This window comes from Doryrhamphus excisus, linkage group LG5 (assembly GCF_037039965.1).
Source record: "Doryrhamphus excisus strain RoL-2023G ecotype Guam linkage group LG5, RoL_Dexc_Guam_v1.1, whole genome shotgun sequence".
Taxonomy (NCBI): Eukaryota; Metazoa; Chordata; class Actinopteri; order Syngnathiformes; family Syngnathidae; genus Doryrhamphus; species Doryrhamphus excisus.
In genome coordinates this window covers 14027416-14046636 of record NC_136361.1, presented here as the reverse complement: position 1 = coordinate 14046636, position 19221 = coordinate 14027416, and the positions used below count along the sequence as shown (strand labels likewise).

Genomic DNA, 19221 nt, shown 5'->3' with positions numbered 1-19221 from the left:
GAATAATATACTAGTGCATTAACTTGCAAAGATCTTAGCCATAGAACATTACTTAATGGAACAAAGGACCTCAACCATGGCTTTTAGGAAAAACAATCTTGAAGTTTTTTTTCCTGGAACAGGACATGTAACATATACCCCTTTTCCACTGGGCCTGGTTCGGAGCTGGTTCTCAGAGCTTTGCTGTTCCATTGTCATGGTTCCACAATTGGCAGGGTTACCTAAAAAAAAACAAGTCTGCAAATTACCTCCATCTTTGTTGCATTGCATTGCAAATTACAATGGATATATAATGGAATAACAATGGAAAACGCTGCATAAACATAGACACCAGAGGAAACACACTGTCTCTTGTCTATTTGGAGATATAAGGAAGTGCAGAAATTTGAAAAGGTCACAAGAATCCGGCCAATAGTCTATTAGAAGGCACCACAGGCAAGTCGTCTGCTACAGGTTTTATTGGGTCTTTCAAACAAATAAATAACAAACTTTAAAAATTAAAGTAGGACTACAGAGACCAAAAGAAAAACCTACAGAGGACTGGCAACGACTGACTCAAAATATTTTTATTTTGAGTCACTCGACAAAGCTTTGGGCCACACCGGCGTGCCAGCTTGCTGCTGCTGGGTTAAATAAGCTCTGAAACCCCGAGGCTATCACAAAAGAAGACCAAGGCACAAGTCAGAGCTGCATGGACTGCTGTCAGTTGTATTTCTTTAATTTAATGTTCACGGCACAGTTTTGGTTATAAATAAGTTAGCATGCTCATTAGCATGCTTGCTATTGTTGAATGAATGAAAGGTTCGCCATCCATAGCTTCTCATTTGTGCAAATGGCAACAAAAGCAACAAACGAGTTTCATGGTAAACCGATAGTCGTGTAAGAAGTAGCATTTAGTAACATTCTACCATTTATCGTCACGAGGGTCGCGTGGGTGCTGGAGCCTATCCCAGCTGTCTTCCCTTCTGACTCTGACTCACATTTCTATCCTCTTATCGTATAATCCTTTTCTTTTCGATGGCTATATTAATTTCTAATCAGCATGAAACACCAAAACAGAAGGAGAACAAACAAAGGGAATGTGTCATATTTGGTTCATTTTTGGCACATAGAGGATTAAAATAAAATAATTTTGAGGGGATTTTGTGTTTCTTTCAACTTCCCCACAATTTTTTCAAATTAAGCCCCTTCTGGCAGACTTCATTAAACTTGCGTGCACTTTATATCATCCAATTTGGTATTTTTCTACAAGCAAACATACTTTTTATTCTGTGTAATTATTGGTTGCACATTTGCTTGCATGTATCCTGAGGACCGACATTAAACGCCTCTGAGAAATTAATTGCTTTTTGTCCCAGCGGTTAATTTTTTAATATATTTGTGGTAGCAAGTGTTTACACGTGTTTGTGGCAGCAGGGGGTAAAAAAAAGGCATCATTCAATAGTAAATCACTGTATGGAAGGTTAGAGGTTATTTATAACTCTGAAGTGGACCCACCTGCCTCTGGAATATCTGTGCACAATACGAGCTAGGGTTTCCAGGCTTGCTCGTCTCATCATACAACAGCAGTGACTGTCAAGACTAAGAATAACCACTGGGACAAAGCAGCTGAGGGCTACCTTTTTTATTAGTAAGACATTTCTAGCTTCTAGGTCCACAGGGGGATCAGCGCTATCTTTAATTTCTCATTGTGGTTTCCAAGAAAGGAGTGGATGGTGAGCAAATAAAATGACATCAGCAGTGAACAAAAGGCACCAGCCTGGCCTGAACAATTTAATTATTCAGAAATTTATTCATTCTCTACCGCTTATCCTCACGAGGGTCATAGGGGGTGCTGGAGCCTATCCCAGCTGTCCAAAGTCGAATGTATTCTTGATCGGTGTCAACCCCCTTACATCCATCCATCCGGGCTACACCCTGGACTGGTCGCCAGCCAATCACAGGGCACATATAGACAAACAACCATTCACACTCACATTCATACCTATGGACAATTTGGAGTCACCAATTAACCTAGCATGTTTTTGGAGTGTGGGGGGAAACCGGAGTCCCCGGAAAAAACACACGCATGCATGGGGAGAACATGCAAACTCCACACAGAGATGGCCACGGGTGGAATTGAATTCGGGTCTCCTCGCTGTGATGCTGACGCACTAACCACTCGTCCGCCGTGCAGCCTATTCAGAAATTGTTCACCTTAAAGATAAGCTCTCATTCTGCATATGATCTGAAATTTGAAATATAAGTTTCCATACTTATATGTTTCTGCTTGGGGTGTCACCTGGCGGTGGTCACAATAAAGTTTCTGTTTCCGGGTGCAGCTTGTGAATGACTGTCAACACTGGGTCTTTCACCTGCCTGGGGACAGAACAGCGCATTAGTGATCACTCGTTCCGTGGAATGATACAATCTTTGGGGGGAGATGTTATGATATTGTTATAAGATGGCATTTGGTCAACTGCCAGAAAAAAACTATCCTTCTATGTTGTTGTTATGTATGGCAACTTTTTGGTGTGTGCCTCACCGTCCTTTTTTGCGTTGTGTGTTTTCTGGAAGCAGCTGATTGGCCCGCCCCTTCTGGTGCATATTAATGCATGCAGGTGTGCTCTGCTCATTCTCTTCTCTGCGTTTGCCTTATGTGCTCTGCTTGCCGCACACTCGTCTCCACCTCCCTGGCACGCTCCTAGGCCACTCAGCTGCTTACCGATGGCTTCTGGCAATGCCTGGGCATCAGCCTCAGTATATTTGTATTTGGCCTGCCCTGGTGTGACTGGCTGTTTTCGGGTTTTGTTTTGTTTAGGGTTTTAGATGTGTGTTTTTCTTGTTTGGGCAGCAGTGACAAGATGACGGTCCTCTATAGGTGTGGCTTTTGTTATTTAGGCCACGCATTAGGACGTTTTATTTTGTCACTTTGGGACAGCAGATGGGTTTTAGTTTTCCCCCTTGTCAGTAAGAATAAAAGGAAAAATTTTACAATATTTTAATAAAATCTATTGACTCGGCCATCACGTCTCCTGTAATTTTCAACTTTACTATGAATTTCTTACAGTGGTATTTTCAACCTGTCCATAAATATCAAACCATCGCAACTTGAATATAAATTTATTTTTACATGAGGACACTTTCACAAAAGATGTTTACTTTTGAAAAGTAGTATACTTTTTGCATTGTTGGTCTAAGCCATTTTTTAATGACACCCTTATTTTATTAACAAAAGTGAATAGGATAATGCTCTTATTTTGAAGGCTGGGGGTGTGTTGCCAACTTTTGTCGCTAGATCTGGCCACATTACAACCCACCTTTGATGAATTTTTTTCTCAAAAGCGACTCGCGTCAAATAGTGACTTAATCTGGCGTCGTTGGGGAGTTGTCTGGTATTTCGGAACTTAAAAGTGAAAGCACGTATTGTTCTGCATATTGTATTCCCACAGATCAACAGTGGGTGCTGTTGGGACAGTTCTGTCCCTCCCAAAGGCAGTCACAAGCCATCAGTGTACAGTGCTTCCGCGGCATAATGCCTGGATAAAACAGGAGGTTTATATTTCATTGTTAGTCTATTGCTACTCTATTTGTAAAATTGAGTGAATTATCTTGCAAATCTTTGAGTAAAATTAGTTGATAAACAGCATATTTTGTTAAGTGCTGTTCAATATTAGTTGTGCTAATTTTAAAAAGTTCTCAAAAGCCATTTTAATTAAGTTGTTTTTACTCACATTTTGTCACTTAGAAGGTTATGCTGTTTTCCTAGAGCATTCCTAGAGCATCAACAAATGCAAATGATATGCAAATTAGATCATTACAACACCTAGCGACTTCTAGGACAGGCAATAGCTGCTTTGCTAACTGAAAACATGCCAACAGTGGTTGTGCGAGGTGAGAAGGTCCCTTGACTGTTGCTAATAGAGAAGGACTGTGCCATTAAAAACGTGCCTAACCACCGCTCCCGCCCTTTATTTAAAACAAACTTCCACATCAACGAGCACTCTGAAAAACATGGTTACATTGGTATGAGACAGACGTCATTTATTGTTTGACTTCCCTGATCCTGATTGCTTAGAGGAAGTCCGATGTAGCAATATTCTATGTAGGTACGTGCAAAGAGGTATTTCAACACAATGAATGTGTGAACATTAAATCATGTTGATCGTGCACCCTCCATCGCATGATATCATTGTGTTGGAATGTTGCACTGAGCCGAAGTCGAATGCTTCTTCATCATTGGTGCTATTTCGTTGCTTTTCAGGGATATTCCTTCCAGTCATCGAAATCTGCATCAAAACCAGGAATAAATTTTTTTTTTTTTAATTCCCATCGATGCTCGAGACTCGATGCCCAACCCTAGTCATTGCACTCTTCATTACACTGCACTGCATAAACAACATTGCTGAGTTTGCTGCTTGGGATTTTGTCTTTGGGTTGAACCAACTGTTGTCTGAGAGTGTTGGTGGGTTTAAAATTTAACATCCTTCTGAGTTTCTCTGACAAACCAGCCACATTCTGTCACCGCTTTCTATCCTCAGGGTCAGGTGAAGTGGCCCTTCTTCCCAGTGATGACACCCACAGTTATAAAGAGCCTTTCTGAGGTGTCCGTGTCCCTTCTGTCTTCCAATGTCGGTGGTGGAGATTTTTTCTGTGCTCTGTCCTTAAGGATTCTGATAACCGCTAGTTTATTTTCTCGTGAGTGATGGGTGTCAAAGAGCAGATACTGGCATTGCTGCACACTGTCAAGACAGATATTCAGTTATTCCAGAAGTATCTATAAAACACCACAAGGTGACAGTATTTATTGGCAGACAGCTTCCTGTTCCCTCTCCAAGAAGTTTCTGTCAAACTAGTTTGACTCTGGTTTGATTTAGTTGTATTATACAGTGGTTAACTTCTCTTCAGTTGTGTGGCACTAAGAATGTTAAAATGCTACTTGACATTTTGCCTGTAAAAAAAAACACTGCACATATTGTGTTTGACTTTTGGACTTATTGGAAAAAATGTCAACAAACTAAAATTTTAACTTGGAGAGTAAACATTTCTGCTTCTGGAGTTTCTACCAAAATTTTGTGTTTTTTTTTCTTGACCCAGATTTTGTGGAAATTTGCTTAATTTCTTTTTACACAATCCTGCAAATTCCCACAGCTTAGCACAATTCGTTTAGATCGCTTAATGCGTTCTCTCGGTGCACCTGAGGTGTAGAATACATAATGAGCTCATCCAGGTGTGACACGCATGTTTTCCGCATGGTGGAAAAACATCCTCACGTGTTTTATCAATCATTCATATGCTCATTCGCTATTCATGCTCGCGTTGAGCTGATGAATTATGAATAAAAGGCAGAGTTGGCCCGTTTAGCTGTGTGACAAACATTTATTCCCCCATCGGATGCTTTTACGTTTAATCTACACCACGCAGATGCAGGAATATCACAGCAGGTTGCAGTGAGGGGAGCACGCTCTCATGTCACAATTTCATTTGATCAAGCTGTAGTGAAGACATTGAATGACAATAGGATGTTTAAAGCAGTTCTATTCAACTGGCAACTAGCAGCCCGTGGGCCAAATCCAACCTGGGAAGGATCTCATGGTTGGAAGCGGCTAACATTTGCCCAGCAGATGTCATATATGGGATGTTTGACTCCTGTTTTTGCAGTTAGAATGCCTCTCAATTGCTGCTGGAATATATTTTGATATTAAAAGAATTCAACTGGAAACAACTTTGAATGCTCATAATATTTCCATTGCTGTTCAATGTCGAAATGTCCCAAGTGACTCTCGAATAAGTCTGGATGTAATATAGAACATCGATTAATCACATTAAAAAGTAGCCAGCTGCCAATGAAAGGTCTCTCACCCTGGAAGCGGCGCCTTATTCACATCATGTCATGCCGCCAAGGACGAACGGAGCCAAGGTGAGGAACTCCACTGCCAGCCGATGCAGAGGACAGGTGCTGCAACCCAAGAATACCCTGAAGAGCCAGCTCCTAATTCCTGATGATGCTGCAATGTCCAACCAGATTTCAGGCAGCAATCGAATAGTAAAACACAGCATTCAAATTGCTTTCTAAACAATTTGTCTGCAACAGTATTCTTGATAATCCCACAGCATTCCTACTGTGTTCCAACTACATTGCGCAAGAATGATTTGAGACGGGCTTGAAACGTAATCTAAGTAGTAATTCTCTCCCAAATGTGACACAAAAGTTTTCCATCCGGCTGGTTCTGTTTGACTCGTGCTGATTCTGAATAAGCGCAAGCCAACAAGCCAACTGAGGGATTCTACAAAGTGCTAACCACCAACTGCATGCAGGCTTCCAATTATTAAATGACTTGGTTTGATCTCAGGCCAAGTTTGACAATTTAATGAGAACGAACAGTAGGATTCACCAAACACCAAGTGCATAAAGGCAAATCTGGAAATATTCCTTATATATTAAAGCTCAGTGTATACATCTTCACTTAGGACTGGCAAAATGAGGCACACTACTAGACACAGTTATTCACCATTAATAATTTTTATTCTACATCACAGACAAAAAAAGCAAGCATCCCAGTTTTATAGACCAGAAACACAAATATCAGAGTTCATTGTCTTTATATTCCCACAACCATCTAATTCATGTTATACATCCTTACATTAAACATACATGGTTCCTATGACCAGCACTAATTAGACCTGCACTCACGGGAAATTAAAGGCAGGCTATAGGTAGCCTTTTTTGTATTTACCATTTGAGAGAAAATGAAAAACTATGTCCATGTTGCCAGGATGCATTTGGAAGTGGAGTGTTTAAAGTTCATTTCAGTGGAACAATAAAACCTACCAGACAGGAAGTTAGCTGCTATCGAAGTAGATCACGTGCCTGTATTTCTAGGTCATCTTAAGCCTTTCGATTGTGATTCTTTCTTGGTTTTCACACAGCATGTCAAACCCAAACGGCGCTTTAAAAGATTTTTCTCACTTCAACTAGAATTTTTATTCCCAAAGTATCCAGGCTAAATTTTGGAGAATTGGAAGAACTTTTCTTGATTTATTTACCTTTAGGAGGATCCCAGAACCCCATTTGTTTTTAAAGGCTAATGGCCCGACAAATAAACAGACCTCACGTGGGACTTTTTCACCAACAAAAACTAAAGCTAAAACGCTCAGAAACAGGAACAACATGGCTTAAAAAACGACTTGCCAAAAACCCCGGTTATCAGGCTAATTTATTGCCTTAAAATACACCATGTGTATAGAAAATGAAGCCTTACCTGTTTTAAATGGGATATATTGATGATCGGTGATGATGCAGTGACGTTGGTGGTTGTCACGTGATATGTAAGAAGCAGCTGACAAGTTGGATTTCACTTTGAGGAGTCCTCTTTAACCAATTCAAAATACTTTAATACTTTTTAGTTGCCATTATGAGCCAATAAGTCCGATGTCAAAGTTATTCCTAGCGTCAAGCCTTGCCAGTGTAGCGTGTAGGGCGAATAGAGTCCTTCTTTTAGGACAAAAACTCACGAATGTAAAACGTCTGGACTCTATTTATTGAACGCTACACTCTTCTACCGCCCCAAAAAAACCCGCCAATCTTTTTTTTTTAACCGTCGCCTTTCTCTGACGTCATCCATGCGCCCACTCTCCAGGCATGACCAATCAATTTGCACCAAATGAAACTGTTACACTAGTATGGCTAACAGGCCTGTGAAGCTTAGTTAAAATGGCTGAAAAATATTCTAAGCCTAATGTAAACATCTCATCTCCTGTGCTGTATGCCCATTTGTCAGTCACATACTTGTTTTTCAGTATCTGACATGATTGCTTTACTGCTGTTTACAAAAGATGTTCAGCCTTTGGAAAAAGCCAAGCATTACCCCACCTTCAATTCTGTATGTTTTTACACACTTTATTTACCTCTGACAGAAGGAACAGCAAACAATAGAGAGAGCAAACAAGTTCATGAACTCCGAATGAAGGAAAACTGAAAACACATTTTTTAAAATGTCAAAGCACTCTTTATATATCGCTCATAACACTGAAATATGTAAGCTGTAAAACAAATCAGACAAACTTGAAATGACAGACATTTTTCATCTATTTACCGGCTGTAGATAATCAGATTTAGTTCCATTTTATTCAGAAGGTGTAAGTAGATTGCACTACAACTGTCACTCCGGTGCTTATCTGCCTGCCATGCAATCACATTGAAGCAGGATGTTCTCGGCTTGTACATGTTCATTTGTGTCAAAATTGACTTAATAATATGTACAAATAATATATACAAAAGCAAAAATATAAGTTTTAGAGAGGTCAGATTACTCTTGTATTTCTAACCCCCAACCTCCAAGAAATATTCCTTCTTCTGATGCTTTATCCTTGGTAAAAGCACCGTCCACTATTTCTTTAGGGTGAGCAACAAAAGTCCCAGAAGGGTTGTTCATTCTGTCGTCCAGATCCTCATTAGGTATAATTCCAAAGGGGAATGACGGCATCCAGTTTTGTTTGTACCCCGATTGAGCATTTACATCACTACATGTTATGTTCTTTCCCAGGAAGAAACCAAGTGTTGTCGTCTGATTCGGGGATAAGTGGGCATAGTCCCAGTCTTGCAGGTTTGGTGTGTTTAAAGTGCCATCTTCACAGCCTGAGTCAGATGATTCTGAGCGCTGCAACAATGTTAAAGATGATTCATCCTCTGTGGAGACTAGGAGATTAGACAAAAGGGGTTTTCTTTCAGGTCCAGGGTGTGTCATTGTATTGCTCTCTAACTGGAGCATGAGCGAAGGCAACTGAAGTTGTCCATTGGTGTCTTGCACCGTATGCAACAGCAACTGCCCGACTGGATCTCTGTCCCAAACCTCCACATTGGGTGCGCTTTGTGAGTCAGAGAAAAGCAATGGGCTTTCACTGTCCCCCAGGATGACTCCCAGGAGCTCCTTCTCCTCTGTCGGAACAGCCATGGTCACTGAACTGTAGATGACAGACGGCTGGGAGCTTACGTCCTGATGATTCTGCCTCTCCACCGAAGAGCCAGTGCTGCCCAGCCAGGGTTGGCAAGGAATATCCTGCGGGGAATAGTCTCCAGGTGCAGTGGAAGGCCCATTTGGCCTGGGCCTGATGCTGGTGCACTCATACAAATATATTTGTTCGCTTTGAGTGCAGACAATCACTTTTAAAATAGCTGGAGAATGCTCTACCTTTGGCAATGTAGCGGTAGCAATTATTTCCTGTGCAAAAGACAGAAGACAGATGTTGAGGGATATGACAACTATCCTGTATCAACAGGTAAAACTGTTGCTAAACAATTAGTGAGACATACTTTATGACTATGATTGCAGTGATGAAGTAGCATTGTTCGTATGACTGGAAGAAACCAATATGCCATTTACACAGATATAATCCCCTAATATTCAAGTGACTGCTATCCACCATGTTATTGCACTGTACTGTCTTCCCTTCTCTTTGTACATTGTGTAAATATACTTTGTATTTATTGAGATTTTATTCATATCCTTTCCCTTTTATAAATATGCAAATCTTGTATATATTATATTTTCTATTCTATTGTATTTTTTCCATATTGTATTGCTAAGGGCGGCACGGCGGATGAGTGGTTTGCACGCAGACCTCACAGCTAGGAGACCAGGGTTCAATTCCACCCTCGGCCATCTCTGTGTGGAGTTTGCATGTTCTCCCCGTGCATGTGTGGGTTTTCTCCGGGTACTCCGGTTTCCTCCCACATTCCAAAAACATGCTAGGTTAATTGGTGACTCCAAATTGTCCATAGGTATGAATGTGAGTGTGAATGGTTGTTTGTCTATATGTGCCCTGTGATTGGCTTGCCACCAGTCCAGGGTGTACCCCGCCTCTCGCCCGAAGACAGCTGGGATAGGCTCCAGCACCCCCAGCGACCCTCGTGTGGATAATGAATGAATGTATTGCTAAGTATTGTAAACCCATTTTTCTTATTTCTAGATTTTTTTGTTTAAAGTCTTTTTGAGCTACTGCAACCGAGCAACCTTGTGGATCAACAAAGTCCGTCTACGTCCGTCCATCTACGTCCAAATACAGTGATGAAGATAATACCGAGAGAGAACTGAATGAAATACTGCCTTCTCCAAACGTGTTTCTAGTTTTTCTTTTATTTCGAGCTAAATGCCCCGGGTTTGAATCTCCACTTGTAAGCATCATTGGTATTCGTCAGGAAGGGCATCTGAATTATAAAGTGCTCAAGCCAAAAATCAGTATGCAGATGAAAAGATTAGCTTTGGCGACTCTGTAACCAGGAAAGAGCCGAAAGACACAAACAAACAAAATGCTTGTCAGTAGAATTGACAGTTGTTCATCTTAGAACTCATTCATTCATTTTCTACCGCTTTTTCCTCACGAGGGTCGCGGGGGTGCTGGAGCTTATCCCAGCTGTCTTCGGGCGAGAGGCGGGGTACACCCTGGACTGGTGGCCAGCCAATCACAGGGCACATATGGACAAACAACCATTCACACTCACATTCATACCTATGGGCAATTTGGAGTGGCCAATTAACCTAGCATGTTTTTGGAATGTGGGAGGAAACCGGAGAAAACCCACGCATGCACAGGGAGAACATGCAAACTCCACACAGAGATGGCCGAGGGTGATTTTGATCACCTATCATTGTTTTGTTAGCAGCTTTTCTGCAAAGATGACATACTTGATCCACTTTTCTAGTCACTATGGCATTAATCCAAAATTTTACTTTCATTTACTTTCTATTTCTGTAGTCCTCCTTCAGTAATAATCGTCAATGACTTAACAAAGACATGCTGATCCTTTCAAAAGCACTTTTAATTACCTCACTGTGTAATGATGGTGACATATCTGCAGAAGCAAGGCTAATCATGTCATAACATAAAAACTCCATGAGTCACTAAGGTGTTTCAATTAACCAAAACAAAGATCAAGCTTAGTTTTCGGTGGAACAGTGGACACGTGCGAATCCTGTGCCACAGGGCTTGATTTTCCAGTTGTGCAGCATTTCCTCACTGTTAGTTGGAAAGTAAGGAACAACATGCTCACCAGTGAGTGTGGCAGCTTCGTTTTGTTGCCACTCTTCACGTAGAAGCACAGAGCCCCAACTGATATCATGACAAGGACCGCCAGCAGAGCGGCACCCATGAGGAGCCACGGCAGAATCTCACTAGGATCATCTAAGGGAGAGAAGAGTGGGTGTTAGCATCCAGGTGGATAGCCTTGAGCACTTAGGCAAATGTTGTAGTCAAATGCAGCACCGCTGTTCAGTGCGTGCTGCACATTCCTGGATGTAGCAGCAACTCCCCAGAAGTGCTTAGTTGTGCGATACCGGGGATTTATCTCTGCAGAGCACTGCACAACAACCTCCTTTAGGGATTTAGAATGTAGATTTTGTATTGGCATGTGCACAGACTATACGCTGTTGTCATCAACTGTTGTTAGTCTTGGAGTTAGCAGTTTAAAATACAGGTTGTGGAGATTATCTTTCTGTTTGATTTAATCTTCTGGGTCAACAATGGGACAAGAAAGGAGCGTCACAAGCACTTTCACTTTATCAGTGCAGTAGTGCTTGGTCCTCCTATTACTTTTAATCACATTCAGACCGGGAACAACACCCAGATTAGCAGCTCTACTGTGTGTTGACCCGGTTTTACTGTTTGTGTTTTGCAGTTGCCAAGTTCTTTGTTTTGACATTTTTCTTGAAATATTATGATTTTGTTTCTCTATGCCAATATCCTAAACAAATGAATCATATGAAGAAAATCCAGTTCAGTGATTAAAAATAAAAATGAATGATAAATGAAATATATGGTCTCAAAGTTTCTAGTGACTGTCAGTGTACATTGTCCTACATTAGAGACCAAAAATGTCTACGATACTTTCATAATTAAAAATAAATCAAAAATAAATCACTCTAATCACTATGACATTTGTCACTTGATAAAGTCAGTCTAGCATCCATATATAGATATACACTACGACAATACTGCTGGCTTTGTTTACATCACATGGTGCATCACTTCTGTGTTCTGAATGACAGAAGAAACGCCCGCCACTTTGTAGCAAATATTGTAGCAATCTACCAAGTTGACTAATTAGCCTGTAATTTATTCATTCTAAATTTAAAAATAGGTTTGAAATTGAGTGGGGAGGACAAAGTAAGAAGCTAAAAAATACCATGGCTGACTTCATTCATTCATTTCATTCATTTTCTACCACTTTTTCCTCACAAGGGTAGCAGGGGTGCTGGAGCCTATCCCAGCTGTCTTCGGTCGAGAGGCTGGGTACACCCAATCACAGGGCACATATAGACAAACAACCATTCACACTCACATTCATACCTACGGACAATTTGGAGTCGGCAATTAACCTAGCATGTTTTTGGAATGTGGGAGGAAACCGGAGTACCTGGATAAAACCCATGCATGCACAGGGAGAACATGCAAACTCCACACAGAGATGGCCGAGGGTGGAATTGAACCCTGGTCTCCTAGCTGTGAGGTCTGGCCGCTAACCACTCGACCGCCGTGCCGCCCCATGGCTGACTTAATGCAGGTAATTGTAACATTACATGGTCACTGTTTTGTCGTTCCATTGATGAGACATGACAATACATTACATTACCTTCACACTGCATGGAGTCAGCCATGGCAGTGTGAAAAAAGTTATACTCTTGTGTGTGGAAGTGGTAAATTTTTGGCTTCTTTGTCTTTTTTCCCCACTCCGTTTGAACCCTTTTTTTAAAGTTAAGAATAAATACATTAGAGCGGCTAACTAGTTTGCTCGATACCTTGCTATGCTTGTGTCCGTGCAGTGGTCCCGTAGCCTGTGCAATTTATAACAATGAATGGAAGTGTAAAGATGACTATAGGGGTCTTATCGCATGTCTGCAGGGCTCTCGTAATGGTAAAAATCGTATTTAGAAAGTCAAACAGGTTTTTTTTATGCTCTAACTTTCATTCATTAATATTGAATCCTACCTTGTGACCTGCAGCCAATTAACCACAATAAACAACGGATGACTTAAAGCCAGTCTTTAAAGTAAATGTTTCTGTGCTCACATGCTGGCGTTACGCAGAAGTCGGCCATCTCACTCTCCGGACGACCCCACTCATGGGAAGGCTTGTAGACCACATAGCCGCAGTACTTGGTTTTGCCATTAAAGTCAACGACAAAGTTGCCAGAACTATTGTGATGCACCTGGCAAGACACACATAGAAGTGAATTAAGAAGAAAAAAAAATCCACATATCAATCAGTCCCTGTCCAATAATCACCTGTGTTGGGGAAGTGAGGTTTAAGGTATATTGAATTAACGGTGTCATGGGCCCGTTTTTACTGTTCTTAATGATGTCCTCAACGGATATTCCATTTGGTCCAAGCGGAAGCGTCACATGAATATACAAGGAAGATGACGTTGTGTTCAAAGACAGGATGGGTTTACTAAAAATGGCTGCAAGGAAAAAGTGAATCATGTTAATGAGATGCATTTCAGGCTGCTTTTATGCAGTTGTATGGTATGTTCGAGTTCTTACTGTCTGCGATGGGATTAAACCTAGTGGTGAGGCCGTGAAAGCGTCCATTGGCGTAAACCACAGCACGGTATTGAACATGTGGCACTGAGGGCGTTTCTGCGGTCAGGTTGCAAGAGCGAGCGGTAATGTTCTGACACTCGCTTTTCATCTGGTAAGGAAGCTCCCCAACATATCTGTAATGTTTGCCAGCACACAATTAAGTCACACACAGAGTAGCCTAGCCCCTTAAATAGTATGATCATAAATAAAAAAGACCTACATAAAAACAAGTCACAGATCGTATTCATCCTTTTGGCTCCCACTGCCTTTGTGGAGATACATTACAACACTACACAACACAAGCAGAGTGAATTGATGATAGCATCAGGCAAGAAGCACTTGACGTTTTTACAATAAAGGTCTTAAAAGAGATAGAATTTCCACTTTGATGAGGTCATTTGTGAAGGAAGTCAGTGGCACACCAAGACATACACAGTACAAACGTACAGTGGAACATTTAAGGTCACGTGCCTCTGACGCTGTACCAAAATATAACATGGAATTGAACCCTGGTCTATACAATTATATTAAACCATATTTTCCATCATGGTGGCTGATATTCGGCCCAACTTATTATCAGTCGATCACTAGGACTTACCAGTACTTACATTAACTGGACATTATCTGGTGTCTATGGGAACCTACACTATGACCTAATTGGGTGTCAATGTGCGCTTTTTGGCCGGAACTGATCAGAGATACTAGATGAGAAGATAGCGATAACCAACAACCAGAGAAGCAGCCTTACTCACGGTGCAACAAAATAAAACAAGTTAACACATAACATGAATTACGTAATAATAATTGACAACTTCCTCAACAACGTATTTGACATGCAGCAAAAATCTGACAAACACAGCAAAGTGTTGGGCTTGAGTCCTGAAATTTACCCAGCATGTTTTGCGTCATGAAGATATCGGTGTCATTTTGGCACGTGTGTAGTATGTAGACATTTAATTGGTGCAGTGGGTGGATTGTGTGCTGACTTCTTGTGTTGTTTTTTTTTTGCACCATGAGTGAGGTAGTCTGTCTTCCTGTGAGACTCAAATTTGTAACCACAGCAATAAAAATCATGTTTATATGATAATCACCTTAATATATTCAAGGTTTATACATACACCCCCACATCCCCGGCTTTGTACCTTCTGTACTGCACGCTATAGAGGATCTTTTCGTCAGGGAATGATGGCTCCGCCTCGTCCCAGTAAAGCACGTTGTAAAAGTTCTTAGAGTGAAAGAACACTTTGTTGTCACCAGTGGAAAGACACGCTGCAGGACAAAAGGGCAAAGTCTATTTGAGTCATTTTGTTGGCTAATAACGCCCAGTGTTTTGAATAGATACGAATGTTAGACATGTTTTGCTTGGGTAAGACAACCTGCAGTCATGAGTAGCAACAGTTTTTATCCACAGAGATAAAATTAAATATCTTTTTCCGTCTGTCCCTGAAACTGCTTCTTTCCTGTGCAGGTCACGTCTTGAGTAAAAGGATAAAAGTTGCTATCGTCCCGACAGAGCGCTGTCGTCTAATGCCTGCCATACATTCCACTCTGTTTTATAGCTAAAGCATTTAATAAATAAGCCACATATTCATGACGTTAAGTCGTTAAAAAATAAGCCCCGGGAGTATTACCGTTAAATGTTATCGCCTTGTGCAGTTCGTCGGTGACGAGAGAGACAAAAGATTGGAAGACAACAGACCTAGTCTGCTGCAGATTAGCATTTTTATTAGCTGTGTAATGATTTAGTCAATATCACATCAGGCAAAGTCTTGTCATAAAAAAAGCATTTTCCATTGATTACTATCATGCAAAACATCCAAAGCTTGTATTTTGCTGCAGGACTCACATGAGAGGGATTCATCTTGGTCATATATACATAAATATGATTTGACTTTTGTGTTTTTTAGTTATTGAAGCCAGGGGTAAGCAAACTTTTGTCACAAAGGGCCCCAGACTAAAAAAATAAAGGATTTGGTGGCCATTTCTGTATTTAAAGTTTTTAAAGAAGCTAAAACCAACCCATTTAGATATGCTAGGAAGTTAAAGACAGTGTATTTAAAGAAAAACACCTTTAAGTCCGCTGTGTGTCCTAAGAGAATTTTTTTTATTATTTTTTTAAATATTTTATTAATATTGAATATTAATATTTAATATATATTTTTAATTTTTATTTAATATTTATTATTATACACTCATATTAAAAATGTTTAATTTTTTTGAAATGTTAATAACATAATTAAAACCTATAATAAATATTAAAATGTTTTTAGCAATAATATAATATAATATAATATTCTAAATGATCCCAAGGCCACATTGTGGACACCTGATTTAAGAGATTGCCGGTTCAATACAATGACTGCATTGCACTCACCATAGCAGAAGAGCAGGAGGATAATGACATTTATAGACCACATCTTCTTTGGCTATAAAGGACACCGAAGCCACAATTAGGCCATGAATTTATGCATAATATCATCCAGGTGACTTGTTCGATAGCCTTCTGCCTCCTTAGTCCGCCAACCATCGCCTGTGCTTGCTCTGAAAAGGAGTGGTCTCGCTAAGGTGTGCAAGTGTACCTTTACCAACTTCCTTCCTGCTCACTGAACGTTCCGCCCATTTTATACAACCACTCTACTGCATCACCTCCTTTTTTACACATTTTCTTCCCTTTAGTCATCCTCTCTCGCCTTCTCTGCTTACATGTCAGGTTGCTTTCAGTTTTTGCCGACCATCCCTGCTGAATAAGAAAGTGAAAGAATATGCTCCGAGATAAAGTAGGTCTTAGGCGTGTTTCTCCTGTTCTCTTTCACACACACCAATGCATACACACACATAAACATAACAAACACACACTGTCCTGGAAGCTCATTGTTCAGAATTGTAGTCCAGCTTGTACCTGGAAAAAATGTAATAAATAAATAAAATTTCTGTTTCTAACTCATGCAACTCATTGCTCATAGATTTAATTTCTCAAATGCTCATTTCTGAAGTTGCAGTTTTTTCATGACGTCATGAAGGGAAGTCAAGTCAATTCAGTGTTTTGCAAGTCTTGTGTCTTTCATTTCAAGTCTTGAGTGAAGTCTCAAGTGAAGATGTGCAAATCCAAGTCAAGTCTCAAGTCAAAATAAGACAGGTCAAGTCCAAAGTCATGGGCTTACAAGTCATAATCACTCTTTAGTGTCTGCCAAATCGAATGCTATTTTAACAATGTAACAATCCATTATATTTGACAAATACAATGAATGCATTTGATTTAAACAAGACCAGTCTGACAAGACTTAGTCAGTGCACAGAAAAGTAATCCACACATTTGTTGTGTTTTCTTCTACTTGATTGGATGTTAATAGATACATTCCATGGGGCAGATTCAAAGGGAAAATACATTGTCTTTCTGCAAATAGCAAGTATTTTCCAGTCATTAGATAAGGGTCCAAGGCAAGTCCCGAGTCATTGGTGACAACATGCAAATTGCAAGTCTGTAATGATATTGTCAAGTCGAGTCCATTCATTCATTCATTTTCTACCGCTTTTCCTCACGAGGGTCGTGGGGGTGCTGGAGCCGATCCTAGCTGTCTCCAGGCGAGAGGCAGGGTACACCCTGAACTGGTCGCCAGCCAATCACAGGGCACATATAGACAAACAACCATTCACACTCACATTCATACCTATGGACAATTTGGAGTCGCCAATTAACCTAGCATGTTTGTGAGGAAACCCACAAACGCATGGGGAGAACATGCAAACTCCACACAGAGATGTCCGATGGTGGAATTGAACTCAGGTGTCCTAGCTGTGTGGCCAGTACGCCAACCACCTGTTCACCAAAAACACAATAATCTATGAAATACAGTACATGCTTCCAAGCACAGTTTGACCTTTGCCCTTATATGAAACCCTGATTTCACCTCACGCCTGCATGAGCGTGATTATGAGAAAGAGCCTTTCCTTTTCGTCGTCGTCGTCATCTTCAGATGAAATCCCAGAGGACGTGCACCCACCCACCCCAGAGAGCAAGAAAACTCTTTGAAGGTGTCGGCCACAAACTGAGATGAAGAAGAGACGTGTGCGCGCTCGTTGTGGTGGCTCCTCGCTTCTCTTCAAGAACCTCATCAATGAATCATCTTTTGGACTGTCGCTGCAAATGAAATGCAGCTTGCATCTCCTCGCTTTTGCCAGCCTCTTTCAGTCTCTCAGGCTGAGCTCAATCTTTGATCAGCCGACAACACGGTGGTGTGATGGGAGACTGTGGAGCACCTAATCCATTTTTACCACTCCTACATTTTCAGATTTCATTCCTTTGCTTATATTAGCTTTGAATGTCCTCCACCTCTACTGCTACTGTTGTGGTTTTGAGGTCACATCAAGATTAACCTTTTTTTTTTTTTTTTTTTTACACTTTTTCTTTGCATTTCGCTTAAAGCAGGTTTCTTTACTTTGAGATGATGACTATTTCCATCATTTTGTTTTAGGTGTGTGCTTCTCAAAATGACAAAATGTACTATGTACAAGTACTATGACAAGTACTACAGTAAACCTCGGATATATCGGACTCGGATATATCGGAAATTCGCTCACAACGGACAGATAAAAAAGAACCAATTTGTCTGTAATGCATTCATTCATTCATTCATTCATTTTCTACCGCTTTTTCCTCACGAGGGTCGCGGGGGGTGCTGGAGCCTATCCCAGCTGTCTTCGGGCGTAAGGCGGGGTACACCCTGGACTGGTCGCCAGCCAATCACAGGGCACATATAGACAAACAACCATTCACACTCACACTCACACTCCCTATGGACAATTTGGAGTCGCCAATTAACCTAGCATGTTTTTGGAATGTGGGAGGAAACCGGAGTACCCGGAGAAAACCCACGCATGCACGGGGAGAACATGCAAACTCCACACAGAGATGCCCGAGGGTAATGCATTTCCAATAAAAATTCATTGCATATATCGGATTTTTTTATAACGGATTTCGCCTATTTTGGACAAAATCTCCAGTCCCGTTCCAATTTCCCTCGCATATATCGGATGGCCGCATCGTGTCCTTTGATCCATCTTTGATCCATGTTCACAGCCAAAGATGAAGATTATAACATCTTTGTATGAATTACAGACATGTACATGAGCATGTACAACAAAATAAAAAAAAAAAAATCTCAAATCTGTAGAAATGCCTTCTTGTTGCTATTAGGGAGGTTTAGAAACCAAACGATAAACGTAAACGCAAACGATAATGACGTCACAGGCTATTGACAAGTCGGCAAGTTTCCATACATTTCAATAGCCTGTGACGTCATTATCGTTTGCACTTACGTTTATCATTTGGTTTCTAAACCTCCCTAATAGCAACAAGAAGGCATTTCTACAGATTTGAGAATTTTTTTTTTTATTTTGTTGTACATGCTCATGTACATGTCTGTAATTCATACAAAGATGTTATAATCTTCATCTTTGGCTATGAACATGGATCAAAGAAAGTTCCCCCATGGCATTGCGCGTCCGTGTAATGAATGTGGCAGGAAGGGTAGGCCCTAGGTCTACATGAGGCCAAATCCCAAAACAGTAGTGAGGTTAAGATCACGTAGGCCTACGTTATGCTAATCTTGTTGATGTCACTGGCTATTGTCTTTCTCCTGGCTCCAGATTTAGGACAAATATAAAA

At 40.8% G+C, this 19221-nt stretch overlaps 2 protein-coding genes across 4 annotated transcripts in view; both read right to left on the bottom strand.

Annotated features, from left to right (window-relative positions):
- Nucleotides 1–223, bottom strand: part of myom3 (myomesin 3) — a 54417-nt gene extending 54194 nt beyond the window's left edge. For both annotated transcript variants that reach the window (XM_078790763.1, XM_078790764.1), the window contains exon 1: nt 139–223. The gene's annotated coding sequence lies outside the window, so the exon portion shown is untranslated. The remainder of the gene's footprint in view (nt 1–138) is intronic.
- A 7969-nt stretch (nt 224–8192) lies between these two features.
- Nucleotides 8193–16391, bottom strand: ifnlr1 (interferon lambda receptor 1). Of its 2 annotated transcripts, none has more exons than XM_058053787.2 (7): nt 15931–16391; nt 14699–14825; nt 13518–13690; nt 13260–13435; nt 13045–13183; nt 11030–11160; nt 8193–9200 (listed from the first exon to the last, which is right to left on the bottom strand). In XM_058053787.2, exons 1-7 carry the CDS (start codon nt 15971–15973, stop codon nt 8289–8291), a joined length of 1701 nt encoding a protein of 566 aa, XP_057909770.2. In that variant the 5' UTR covers nt 15974–16391; the 3' UTR covers nt 8193–8288. The 2 variants fall into 2 exon arrangements, with proteins under 2 accessions (XP_057909770.2, XP_078646884.1); XM_078790758.1 differs by lacking the exon at nt 15931–16391 and adding an exon at nt 13777–13845 and having other exon boundaries at nt 14699–14826.
- Between the last annotated feature and the right edge of the window lie 2830 nt (nt 16392–19221).